The following is a 13,412-nucleotide window of genomic DNA, read 5'->3' as shown; positions in this document are numbered from 1 at the left end:
TAATCGATGACGTTGAACATGCCCCCTCCCCTGAAGCGTTAAGTTAATATTTTTCTTCTCCCTGTCCTCATTGTTCACAGTCTCTCTTCTGTCTCTGATACCCAGATGTTCAAATTTACCCTCTCCTGAATATCTTACCGTAGCATATTTGCAATCCCTGTGTTCCCTAGTGCCTAGTTTTAATTATAATTAAATTCAATAATCTCGTTAAAAATGCCCAAATCTAGTAGTCTTAAAAATAGCTCTCTAATTAATGACCCCAATAATCTCTCTTGCCAAAAATGTCAAACTGTTTACCACTTATAAAAATAGCTAACCACTCTAATCTTAATAAAGTTCGGTTAAAATTGTATTAGTTCCAATATGAAAAAACTATTCCAATGAAAGAAACTGAAAATCTAAAACAAAAAAAATTGGCACCGATAAGCTACGCAAATGTGATCTAATAAAAAAAACTTTGTATCTAGTTGTAATTTTGTCTTCACTGAAACTTTCTGGAAAGGAAAGAGGGAAATAAGCAATAGAGTGCAATAAGTTTGTTCCAGCACCAGGAGAAATTGGAAGTGCTCTGGAGCAACAAGGGGAAAATCGTTCCTGTATTCTTTTCTTCTGGTAGCAAACTGGTGCCCTATTATCACAGAATATTTACTTCTAGTCACTAGGTGACATTGAGTCTGTGAGAATAGGGCCCGCGGAGTAAAAAAGGATAGTTTTTTTCTCCGAAGTAATAAGTGTATACTGGAACAAACCTAATGAAGCCCTCTCAACTTACAAGCGAAAACTTCTCTATTTGTACAAACATTTTAACTGAAGGGACAGCTGTTGCTTATCAGTTTGACAAACAATCAAATAAGACTAGCTCTGATAGGCTGTCAATATTGAGAAACACTTGAAAAGACGTTCAAAATGCGAAGCATCTAAAAAGTTGTTGGTTTTCAAAATAAAACAACCATTGAATATTAACTAACGAAATTTATTGGAAAGCACGACATTCTTACAAACTTACAATAGTACGCCATTAGTCCATGCCTGGATCTTATCGTAAGACACAAACATTGTGATTCTAAAATCAACATTCTCGCTAGCATCTACAATAATGAGCACTCCAGTACTTTGCGGGTAGTTCTGGCACAAACAGAAAAAAATTTGAATGATTTCCGTTGTACGTGTATCTTTTTATTTCAGTAAATCACGGTTCAAACTCTAGGACTATCGGTGACACAAATTAGACAGGAATTTAAACAGCGGAGAAATCCCACTGCCACTAGCACTCTGATCCTTGTGTTTACATGTGCTGTTTGTCGAACAGGAATTCGCCCAGTTTGGGAGCACTCTTCTTCATCTTGCTCAGTGTGGAGATCTTTTCGGCCAGCTCGCGCTGTCCCTTATGTTGCTCATCCAGATACTCGCCGGTCAGGTAATCCGCCAACTGTAATACATAAGTGATTAATCATTGACGGCGGAAAGCGCAGAATAGCTAATCTTACATGGAAATCGTTGGTGCCTTCTTCGCAGGCCTTGATCACCTGGCGAATGCTGTGCGTCACTTCTTCTTCCTTCTTGAGTGCAGCGCGCAGGGACGATTCACCATCGGTTCCGGGTGGGACTTGGTAGCTCTGTAGATCATAAAAAACTGTTAGAGCAACATATTTTTTTCAACCAATCCCGGTAACTTACGTAGTCAAGCTTGAAGCTGGACTTGTCGATGGGTCCGTGACCGCGCATCAGCGCGTACTCGATCAGCTTGATACCGTGTTCACGCTCTTCGCCGGCGGCATTGAAGAAAAATTTCTCGAAGCCAGGAAGGTTAATTCTTTCCTGTGCGAAGTAGGCCGCAAGCTTCAGATAAACTATGGAGGCGTCGAATTCCTTGTTGATTTGTCCGTGCAGCGCCCGGAGGCACTGGTCATCCATGGCGTTCCATTTGTATTCAGCCGGGGAGGGTGAGCCTATATAAGTGAAAACAATTCTCATTACTTTGATCCATGAACTAAAGTCTATTGAAATAATAAGGATTTAATTTTGTAGTTGTTTGAAAATAAAGTTTAACAGCGTCTGAAACTTCGCTTACCAATACATCCTAGCGCTACAGCTTTTTTCTCTGTACCACGTTTATCGTATCAATATTACCATATTATTGAGTCTAAATTAGGCTTATCTGTGATCAGAACCTACTGAAATAAAGGCTAATGCGATAGATGTTGAGGCTGGCTTGTGAGGCGTTATCACATCACGTAGCAGTTTATCAGTTCCAGTTTCAAGAATGCCAATAATGAGTGCACAATATATAGCAGATACTAAGTATTTTGCACACATCGCGACGTGAGATAATTTAGTAGTGATTTTCAACATGCTAATTTCTATCATAACAGCAAATTCAATTTCACGTCAATGTGATCTTCACATTGGCGTCTTTCCCAGATCGGCACCCAAAGTAGTTCAATAAAAACAAAGGGTTGAATTAAAATGTTGAACATATCCCCGTCGCACATTCTAAGTATACTAACTAAAAAGTTGAATCTATCGCATTATTCTGCATTCTGTATTAGGTAGACTTTGGACAATTACAGTAGGTTTATATACATTTCTACATCAGTTTCCAGTGTACCCTACAGGTAACTAAATTTAGGCAAAACACGCGGTGTGGAATTTCAAGCAGTTTGAACCTGAACAGAAAAGAATTGAAATCATGACTAGCAGAACCTGTTATGTTCAAGTACGACTGACAATGGACATGAGGTTTATTCGTAGAAAGCACGATCACTAAGTGCGTAAAATTATGTTTCCATTCAATTAGCTTTAGAATTAGTTCATAATGCAATACCGGTAGACCACTTTCGCATTTCCTTTTGTAAAGTGTTCGATGGTGCAAACGATGTCTGTGAAACTAATTCTCAAGTGAGTCAGTCTTAGGTCCACTGCCGGTTTTGTACTGCTAAACCCTATAGTAACTCAATCATACGCAATAACACTCAGTGCTCAAGGTTCGAGACAAAGAACTCTTTGTCAGGCGTAAGTGTGAGTGACTCATAGCAGGAAAGCCATTTCACTAGATCGATGATTATGCCATGGGAGGAAAATAACAAATAGGGACCAAGGAAATGTACGTCGTAATAAGGAATACATTATTTCCACGTTCAATTCTGATAAATTTATTTTTGATCGGAAACTCACCTGTCTGTTCCTGAGCCTGGGCCGTGTCCTGGTAAAAGGACAGAATGGCGACGGCGATGGCTACAGCTCCGAAAAAAATCGACTTCATCATTTCTTGTCACTTGTTATGGTACTGAAAAATTCACGGAAAGTAAGCACTATTTAAATATACTTTTGGCAGCAGATGCACTCACAAGCTAGGCTTTGATTTTCAGAATAGCAGCTTCTCTAGCTTTTAACGATGTCAACCTTTATACACACTGGTACAGAAGGTATGACTTGTACTGCAATAGAATAGAATAGTTGGAAACTCACTGCTTTACATCCACCTTCTACGGCGTCCGGTACTTGTCTGATTTGATTCGAGACTTTAAACTGGTCATTTATCAGAATATGTGGAGCTCATGGTTGCCTGAGATTGTGGTAGTGCGAGCGGTGATCACTCAGCCAGTCATCAAGGAATGGTTTTCCAGAGAAAAAAATGGTTTTGCGCACGAACCTATTACATACTGATTGGCAGGCTTGTTGGGTAAACTCAGCAACCATGTTGGCCGTGGTTGTTTGCTAATCGATGATAACGAATCACCCGCAGTGGAACACATGTCCCGCTGTTTATAGGGCAACGAGTATAGAATATGGTTGACGCACTCACCAACACCAGTGTGTAAACAAGGAAAGTTGTATTTATATTTCCGATGACAAAAACCTTTCAAACGGCAGCGAGTGCCTTCACAACAGATCAGATATTCGAGTAAGTAAGACGTAAATTTTTCTGGTCCGTCTAAATTGGATCGCTTTTAAAGCGTTTGTGTGTTTAAGTAATTTTTAACTTCTACGTGTTCCAGCTCACACACTGATTTTGTCGGATCAAGAAGATTCACAAAATCGTGCGTCAAAGCAGTGTATAGCTAATAATTGATTGGTGGAATAATTGAGATTGACAGCGAAACTTTTCCCTGTTTGAAATTCTAGTAAAGAGTAGAACATGAAATTCTTCCTGCTAACCGTTGCCCTTGTGGCCGGCTTGTCTACGATTCAGGCTGACCAATCTAACGGTAAGTCCTAACTTACGACTTTCAATCTTACATCTAGTAGTATTGAGCTATTGTCCTTGTAAATCAATGTAGTATATACCACATTGCTTGTAAATCAGTACTTTGATAAAGAATTGCCACTCGCCACTCATTTAGGGTAAACTAGCCTAACGTTGAACTTTCTTTACTTCCCCTAGCAACCGATATTTCCAGCTTTACCGCACAGTTTTCGGCAATCAACCACATCAAAGATGATCTTCAAACATTTACCAACCAGCAATTGGAGAAATCTTACGACTTCCTGTTGCTTTCTTCAACATTCGACAAATACGAGTTGAATCGCCCAGGTTTCGAAAAACTATACCGGAAAATCTCTGATAAGGCATGGGAGGATACCGTCGGGTTGATCAAGTATCAAAGCAAGCGTGGTCTATCCGTGTCTTTGGATGGCACACAGCATGTTGGTAATGCACCGCTCATATTTACCACGCTAATCACTTAAACTAATTTCATGCTATTCTCATATTTTATCCTAAAACAGTTAGTCAACTGAACGAAGGAAAGGTAGGCAAAGCTAGCCTGGTCGATAGTGATGAACTGTCCTCACTAAAGCTGGCACTGGGTTACGAGAAAATTCTGGCCGACGAGAGCCACCGTATCCACAAGAAGATCTCGCACGCCCACGATAAGGGTGTGGCTTACGATCCCGATGTTGCTCACTATCTGGACGAGGAAATCATCGAGTACCAGAGTGGTGTGATTCGCAAGCTGACGGGCTACATCCACAATCTGCACAGTATCATCGAGGAGCCCAAAACTAAAGATATGGGTATTCATATGTTCGATGAATATTTGGACAAGGTTGAATAGAGCGTTCCATAGAATGAATAAGTGATTTGACTAGCTGTAGAAATAAAACATGGTTTTCATCGTATATAATGGAGTACAATATCCTGTAATTTTTTTCGACTGGTTAATAAAATTATGATTGAAAACTATCTTGACTGGCCTAGTAAATATTGTCATTCCGAAGTTGTACGGTAACGTAGTTATCGAGCCAGAAGAGTAAGCTCAAACTTACCGTATAATAGCCAGTGTAAAATCATGATGTCCTATTGCTCACGTTGCACACGATGTAAGATTTCTACGTTTGGCCGAATAGGTTGTTATATTGATACAATGTCGTCGTCATTTTGCAACGATAAGCAATCCACTTTGAAGTTATCAGTAGTACGTGCACTGCATCTTTCGATTGTCACAATTTTGATGCACTTTATGGAGCTGATTGGGATCAAATATGTACTCAGATTACCACGTTGCCGTTTGGTCAAATATATACTTATTTCAGAAGAGCCGGCATAGTTACGCAGATATAAACCCCGGGAACTAGTTCAAGCACCGGCAAGGAAGTATCAACAGCACTAGTCCCATAACTGCCTTTTAGCTTTATGCTACATTGTCCATAACGGCAGAAAATTCGTTCGTTCGAAAATTGGATAAATTGAAATGTTTGTGTAACTCTTATCAATCAGTGTATTGTTATTCGAAGATAAACTTGCTGCTAATTGATCGGTAGCGAGGTCCCACACTATTTTTGAATGTATTAAGGATCCATCATTGGAAAAATTTGACTTCCAATATGAACATTAGTGATGCATATCGATGGATATTGATGAGAAGTTTATGTTTTATGCAAAACTAAAAACTTCAAAAGTTTAAAAATGGCCATTTTTGGCATTGTGCTGACTATAACAAACTAAATTAGCATTAAAAGGCTTAAATAAATAAAACTAAATGCAATAGACAATAAATACAACATTTTCGATATGTTTTATCGAAATGAAACATTGTTAATTTAACGAAACTGTGAAAATTTCAATATTTTCAATTGACTTGTGTCAGTGGTTCCGGTTGGAACATTAATGAAAGAAACAGTTTAAATTTTTTTACCAACAAATTTTCACCCTAGTGAGAAATTTTGGTTTTTACCAAATTTTCCTCCTTAGGGTGAAATATAGCATAGCAGTTTAAATTTTTTGTTTTTGCTTATATTTTCAAAATCTGTTAGCTAATTTTTTTTGGCCCACTCTAGTTCCACATGGTAGGATCTTTGATCAAATAACTCAATTAAGATTTGCTATTTCGACCATACAGCTTAATAGGTCAATTGAATGAACACTGCCGTAAAACCATGTATCGTATAAGATCATCCGCGCGGTTTTACTCCATTATTAACCAGAATCCATATTGTCATTGTCAAATGATCATAGAAAGCAATACGTCGGAGGATAATGGAATCGGTATTGATTGGATGTTGACACCGGCCATCTGCAAAAGGAAGAAAGGAATGTTAGTCCGAAATATGCGGAACTTTCTACGTCTCCATATGTATTACAGGATGCAGAAATTTTATAGAAAGTGTGTGAACAATGGCATCAAATGAGGACGAACATGGAAAGATGTATCGTCATATATCTACTCTTGTATCGATTTTGTTGGCTGTTTTCGGCAAATTTAAAACTATGAAAAACGAAAGAAATGCAATTGAAAGATGGATAGGAATTCATGAGCGAATCAGTTATAAACTTAGAACGGAAAACTAGGACTAGACAGGCTCATATGGATATTATCGATAGGAAATGTAAAGAATTCTTTGCCTTCTGCTGGTAGGAGTTGGGCGTTTCATCCAAGTCTACCACATGGTCGTTGATAGAACATTGCTCATGTTTTACCACGTTGGTAAAAAATACTAGTACGACCACGCGATCATTCTTTCTTCTTCTGCAAGCATCTATCCGTGTACGTATGCATTCAATCGACACCAATCTATTGGTGCCGTACTGATCCTATTACAATTAAACTACTTATTGATATTTTTTTGCTCTGCTCACACGGATGGCCGAGAGCAGTTAATGATACAGCTCAGCTAGCAGAAATCGAATTTTTATTCGAATGTCCATATGAGCCTGCCTAGAATACCTATTCGTCTCTCAATTTCATTGCTTTCATTTCTTCTAGTCTTAAATTTGTCGAAAATAGCCAGCACAATCGCTACCGTAGAACCTTGTGGCAATTAAAACATATCTACCCTTTCGAACTTGTGTTTATCAACATAATTTTTTCTACAACTAACCTTTTTTATCACAGGCAATTTTTAGCGAAGGTCTGCTTATCAGAAAATATATTGTTGCACATACAGAGTGTAACAGTAACGTTAACATTTTACGAAAAAGAAAAAAAAATGGTTGTCCAGAGTTTCCCATCAAAGTCTATTTTGGTAGTATGCTTATTGGTCCTATTGAAAAAACATGGAAGACACCCACATGTGTATGAATTGCTCTGGGCAGTCAGATTTCGAAATATTTTTTTGAGATTGTTTGTTGTATCATTTAGGGCTAGCAAGTAAGTCGCATGAAAATATTTTATCAATTCGATTGTTCAATTAATATGTGCAAAAGCAGTCCATTCGTTTGTTACAGTTCACATTAAAGTGATATAATATATAGGTAGAATCCACTAGCAAGAAAATTATATTAAATCTTGGAAAAGACTGATAGACCAGAAGATATAGATACTAATTATTTAATAAAATACATTAAGGTTCAAATAACTTTCGGTGAGCGTCTACATGAATTGAACGCTTGATAGTATGCGTTGGAAAAAATGCGTTTAACTTTGTCACCGATTTATCCAAATAAAGAATTTATTAAACGCTAAAAGAAGAAAATCAGTCGATTTATTAGATTATCGCGATTCAAATCATGCAAAATAGTTGGTGGAAAAACAATTGACCTGGTGGAATGGTGCTTTTGAGAAAGTGGCGGTGATTTTTCGTCACACCACCACACTGTCCCGGGGCACGCAACACAACAGCGTAGTGAAAAAACCAAAGCCACTTTTTCAAAAGCACCATCCCGCCCGGTCAATTATTTTTGCACCAATTATTTTGCATGATTTGAATTCTGATAATCTAATAAATCGACTGATTTTCTTCTTTTACAGTTTAATGAATGCTTTATAATGATAAATCGGCGGCAAAACTAAACACATTTTTTCCTACGCATACTACCAAGCGTTCAATTCTAACACATGCTCAAAAAAGGTAACTTGAGCCTTAAAACAATAAAAGGAAAAAGGAGAGAAACCTCGTCTTGAGACATTGGAAACAGGTATTGTTTTTGCTTCAGTCTCCGCCGTTTTCGATTGGTTTTGTTGGAATAGAGATGATACTGTTATAAATCTCCTATTAGTCTACCAATAGATAAGATACCTTATATGAAAATTTCTGTGTAATAAAAGCGTATTCGTAAAACAAAACTATATTAAATATATATTATATATTATGAAATTTTCATAATATTATGATTTTCAAAAGTTACGTGTCTCGTTTGCTACCCTCTTATTGTCGTATACCCTATTGGAACACAACGTCTGCCAATCTCGCTTCGTTTCAACTGAGTTACCATCAATTCCATGCAATGCACACATACTATCCAATATTCATTGATTTGAGAACTTGTTTACCAAATGCCTATAATACTAATCTATATGGCACTCTCGGTGAGCCCACTCGTTATGTATATGTATTGTGTTTTGCCTTTTCCCGTCAGCTGTTATCGCCTCCTCCACCTCAACGCAACCATTTTCTTCTAGACGTCTCTCGACCAATTCGGCCGCGTCGCGCAATGCAATGCAAGGAAAAAATGGTTGTATATATTTACTTTCGATTGATGCGATGACTGGGCGCTTCTCGATGGTTGTGGTGTCGTTTTGCAGCCGGGCCCAACCATGATTTTGTTCGAAGAACGGAAAACCATGCCATGGTTGGTTTTTTCCATGACGCGAGCAGCGCCGTCGGGTCGCTGTGTTGGTCGAGGGAGACAAAAAGTACAAACCATTTTTTCCCTTTTGCGCTATATGAATGATGGTTTCGTGGTTCAAAGTATTCGTGCAAAATGTTGTTATACGTGGTTTCGAACGGGGAATTTGATGGTATTGAGTGGATGGTTGGCAGAGGCGTTGACATCGTGCTGCTATCTCATGGTTACAAGGTAGGAAAGGCTAGTGTTTGTCGATCGATATTCATGGTTTTTCATGGTTTCGAAGAATGATGAAATCGATTGAAATATTCATGGCTACGTTGAGTTTAATAATAGAAAGTATAGGAAAAGTTACTTTTTTTTATTGGAGACGGACCATCACATTCACATGGGATCACATAGGAAAAGTAACTGCGCACATGCAATAAATCGAATATTGAAGCCAAGATTTTCTTTAAATAAATTATATCTATTAAATTTTCGTAAAACGCAATATGTGTGGTGTATTAAATTATCGTAAACCACAAAGTATAGGTATTAATTCAAGCTCACGTATAGTAGGGTGATGAGCCTATTTGCGCCATGTTTTTATTATCACCCTACCCATTTGAAGCCGTTGGTTAGAGCAGTGTCTGCCATCTTTGTTCAACGCATTGAGTCAAATGGTAGCGCAACAATAGGGGCACTCGATTCGAGTTTTCATTGTGCTCAAACACGAGAATTTTATTGTTTCCAATGCATTTGTGTTATTCTATTGGTTCTTAACAACGAAGCAAAGCGGTTGATGTCAATTTTTACGCATTCCATTGATTGTATGGCGAGAGATTACCGAATTAGTGAGGCACCTTGCTTAGTATGGTGAAAATAGGCTCATCACCCTATTTGGTTTTAAGAATTAATTCGAACAAACGGAAAATAATTTTTAGGCACTTTACTTTTTAATCGGTTCGAATGCCGAACTAAAATTTATGAATTTAGAACATGTCTAGAAAAACCAATAACTAAATTTATTTTTTTTGCATGATTTTCCACAGGTATCTAATTAGTGTCAGTTTTATTACAGGAAAACCCGATTTTCTGCTTAAAATTTGTTAGACAAATTTGAAACTGAATAAATCGTAGTTAATGAGTTAAAAAATGGGGAACAATATTTTAAAGCATTTTTAAGAGCCGTGTTTTACATGGTGGAGTGACATTTTTCAGGAAATTCTTCTAATCTATTAATTTTATACAGCCATTATGAGCATAAAACAAAATAAATTCATATTTTCATTTAAAAAATCTGCGAATTTTAGAATCAGCAATTTCTGGAAAAAATCCATCTACCTAATCCATCTACCATCTACGTTTCAGAGTATTGCAAATATTGTTCAAAATGAAAAAGAAAATATAAGCATCGAAAGCAGGAGTCGGTTAGGGAAAAGTAAAATGAAAGAATACAAATGAGAAGAATGGATAAAATAAATCGAAAAATGAAGATTGTATAAAAATTATGAATAACGAGTAAAGAAAACTGAAATAAGGCACAGGAAGGATGAAAAATAATGAAAGAGTAAAGAGACAACTTTATTGGCGATTTGCCGCAAAACTCAACTTGGTTATGCGACACCTATGATTCAGCTCATGAACTTCCAAAGTGATGTAGTTTGGTTTTTGACACCTGCAAGTGAGTTGTGGGAAACCCAAATATGAATAAAATAAGTTAGAAATTTAGTTTTATTTGCAATTCTTCGGAGTTTTATCCATTCAAAGCTATTATACATTTCTTCGAAATGTAATCGTTGTATTACGGCGATTATAAAAAAGCTTTTCGTAAGTAAAATTTCAACTGGAAGCCGAAACCCAATCAATACCAATGTTAAACTTCCTGATATTTTGAACTACGTAGGAGAATCTGTTGGACTGTGTATGATGCAAAGCATATAGTTTGCAAAGGTTACACCAGCAAAAATTTATAACCTGATTCGCTTCGAACACTACGTAACAAAATCTTCACACCCTGGAAAGATGCTGCATGAAATCAAGTTTAAGGTAGTATTTCTGAATGAGTCCTTTGCTGCTCATACGAAGCAAGAACCGCTTGGTGCAAACATAGTGGTTCATCTGAACCGGTAGCTATGCCATTATACTATGGATTGCACAGATTTTTTCTGGTCGCCCATTTTACTTAGATTTCAACAAACATAGTAAACGGAGAAAGGTTAATAAACGGCAAAAAAGTGCTGTTCAAGAAAACCAACTCGTCTTCTTCCCACTGACACTGGGAATTTCCAATGACCCCGACTTATTCTTTCCTCTCGTGGTCCAGAGAGTTTCTTGAATTTACAGCATCTCATAAAGGCTTTGCTCAACTTAGTAGGAATGGAAAATGATGCTGTGGCGGCAGCGGTGCTCCACGAATTACCTTTTTGAATCACCCACATGTAGCTCTGTGGATAATAACAAAATGAAATCAGCAACGCTTTGCTTCCAGCGCTATCTGTGTACGGTTTGGACACTGAAACGCCAATACAGAAATATGAAAGAAAATCGCAAACGAAAAATTGAAAGTCAAAATAAAATCGGAAGGAGCAAAATGATAAAAGAGATAAAAGGTTAATAGAAAAGTGAAAAATAAAACATATTCTCAAAAATTTTTAATTTAATAATTATTTATTATTTGACGCGGCACATTGTTTAGTTCGAAGGTGCCGTTTTTCTCTGCGTCACAAACGAAATTTCTAAATACAAAAGGTTTACAATTAGACATTATTTTAAATATTTTATAACTAACTTGATATCATGGTGAACAAAAAAATATATTTGTATGTGACAATTGTAACCCCGTTGCTCCCTATTCCAAGGCACACTACGACGGCTTTCCCCAATCAAATTCAAAATAGTGAACATTTGCAGCCATCGAAACAGTTGCTCGCTTTCACTAGCACACAAGCGCGCGTTGTTATTGGGTTCGAAAAGAACAGATCCGGTTCGGCTTGTGTTGTGTGCAGAACGGGGTTCGCCAGCGTGTTCAGTTGAGAAGAGAACGGTCGCTTGCTGTTGATGAGTGTTTCCCGGTTCGCCGCGTGCGTGTCACGGGTTTGACAAAATGGAGGCGATTTCGATTATTGGCGGAGCGTTCTTTTGCAGTTAAAGTGCAAATGTCGATTGAATGCGTAAGAACCTCGGTATTACTTCTATTTCGATTTTGTATGTTCTGGTCGTCCGCCGCTTTGCGTCACCTGATCTGGCAATGCAACGTTTTTTAGATCGCTCTCTGGATGCACCGGAGGAGTTTTTGGAGCCTCATGTGCGCGCTGATTGCTAGCGAATCAGATGGTTTGCGATTATCATAGGGTTACTGCGCCCTAATTTATCTTATCTCCTCTATTCATCCCGCCCATTTGAACACATTAGTTAGAGCAGTGTCTGCTATCTCTATTCAACGAATTAGTTCAAATGGTAGAATTAATAAGGGTACGTTGTACTCGACTTTTCGATTCGCTCAATCGCGAGTTTTTTGCATTTTCCAGGTAAAAAATGGAACGAAGCAAAGATGATGATACCTGTTTAAACGCAATCGCGTCATTCTAAGTCGATTCATCAACGAAATAGTGTGACATCACAACTAATGATATGAATAAGGGCTCGTTTACCCTATAAGTTTGTTTTTCGATCTCTTCAATACATTTCACGCCTTGTAGAACGCTAACTTCGTATGTTCATTTGTCACTCGGAAACCGCACCTCCTTATATTATTTCAAGGCACATTACGATGACTTTCGAATTATATTCAAGGTCAATTCAACTTGCCTACCACTGAATCAATCACGATTGGATACACGGCAAACGCGAAACAAGCTACTCCCCGGTCAAACCATTCGGAATTTGATTCGGAATCCTAAATGGAGTCAGTATGGATTCCAAATCAAATGCAACAACCGATTCTGAGTCGGAATCGGTTGTTGCATTTGATTTGGAATCCATAATGACTCCATTAAGCAATCCGAACCGGTTCCGGAATGAGTTTAACTGGGTCGCTTCCACCTGTAACCCGTCAGGGTAACAATTTAGCGCTGGGTGGAAATATACCTATTTGTGCGTACTCTCTCCGTAGAGTGTATTGTTATTGCAACATAACTCACCGCTGCTCATTATGCTCGTTCATGTTTTTGATGTAAATTTCGTTTAAATAATAGTCCATGAACGTTGTTATTAGTCCAGATAGGTGTAGTAATTTTTGTTGTGTATTTGTAAATAAATAGCATAGGGTTTAGTTAGGTTACCGCTCTCCTTTCGCTGCAAAAGTGGTCTGACTATGCTGTGCTATAGCGATGACAGCTATGCGGCGGTGCGTTTTTTTGGTGCTTGTTTTGGTCGAGTGCGGAAGGCGGCCATCGTGAAAAGGCAGAAAGTGACGAACCAC

The 13,412-nt window shown here is 38.0% G+C and overlaps 2 protein-coding genes across 3 annotated transcripts; one reads left to right on the top strand and one right to left on the bottom strand.

The window, feature by feature from the left end:
• Positions 1-1,154: 1,154 nt before the first annotated feature.
• LOC131677409 (ferritin heavy chain-like) lies at positions 1,155-3,598 on the bottom strand. 2 transcript variants are annotated; one of them, XM_058957215.1, is made up of 5 exons: positions 3,469-3,598; positions 3,175-3,286; positions 1,678-1,949; positions 1,488-1,616; positions 1,155-1,429 (listed from the first exon to the last, which is right to left on the bottom strand). In XM_058957215.1, the coding sequence occupies exons 2-5, from the start codon at positions 3,263-3,265 to the stop codon at positions 1,286-1,288; spliced, it is 636 nt and encodes a 211-aa protein (XP_058813198.1). In that variant the 5' UTR covers positions 3,266-3,286; positions 3,469-3,598; the 3' UTR covers positions 1,155-1,285. The 2 variants fall into 2 exon arrangements, with proteins under 2 accessions (XP_058813198.1, XP_058813197.1); XM_058957214.1 differs by having other exon boundaries at positions 3,348-3,517.
• A 162-nt stretch (positions 3,599-3,760) lies between these two features.
• Positions 3,761-5,185, top strand: LOC131677408 (soma ferritin-like). The gene is made up of 4 exons (XM_058957213.1): positions 3,761-3,904; positions 3,999-4,208; positions 4,385-4,651; positions 4,729-5,185. The coding sequence occupies exons 2-4, from the start codon at positions 4,139-4,141 to the stop codon at positions 5,055-5,057; spliced, it is 666 nt and encodes a 221-aa protein (XP_058813196.1). The 5' UTR covers positions 3,761-3,904; positions 3,999-4,138; the 3' UTR covers positions 5,058-5,185.
• Positions 5,186-13,412: the final 8,227 nt, after the last annotated feature.

Source organism: Topomyia yanbarensis, chromosome 1 (assembly GCF_030247195.1).
Source record: "Topomyia yanbarensis strain Yona2022 chromosome 1, ASM3024719v1, whole genome shotgun sequence".
Taxonomy (NCBI): domain Eukaryota; kingdom Metazoa; phylum Arthropoda; class Insecta; order Diptera; family Culicidae; genus Topomyia; species Topomyia yanbarensis.
The sequence above is the reverse complement of the archived record's forward strand: the minus strand, read 5'-3'. Positions and strand labels throughout refer to the sequence as shown.

Excerpts from the sequence above, each read along its gene's own strand:
- LOC131677408 (XM_058957213.1), top strand. The coding sequence starts at position 4,139 with ATGAAATTCTTCCTGCTAACCGTTGCCCTTGTGGCCGGCTTGTCTACG. Across the intron at positions 4,209-4,384 it reads TCAGGCTGACCAATCTAACG|CAACCGATATTTCCAGCTTT; the intron begins GTAAGTCCTAAC and ends TACTTCCCCTAG. Across the intron at positions 4,652-4,728 it reads GGATGGCACACAGCATGTTG|TTAGTCAACTGAACGAAGGA; the intron begins GTAATGCACCGC and ends ATCCTAAAACAG.
- LOC131677409 (XM_058957215.1), bottom strand. The coding sequence starts at position 3,265 with ATGATGAAGTCGATTTTTTTCGGAGCTGTAGCCATCGCCGTCGCCATT. Across the intron at positions 1,950-3,174 it reads CCAGGCTCAGGAACAGACAG|GCTCACCCTCCCCGGCTGAA; the intron begins GTGAGTTTCCGA and ends TCACTTATATAG. Across the intron at positions 1,617-1,677 it reads CCAGCTTCAAGCTTGACTAC|AGCTACCAAGTCCCACCCGG; the intron begins GTAAGTTACCGG and ends TATGATCTACAG.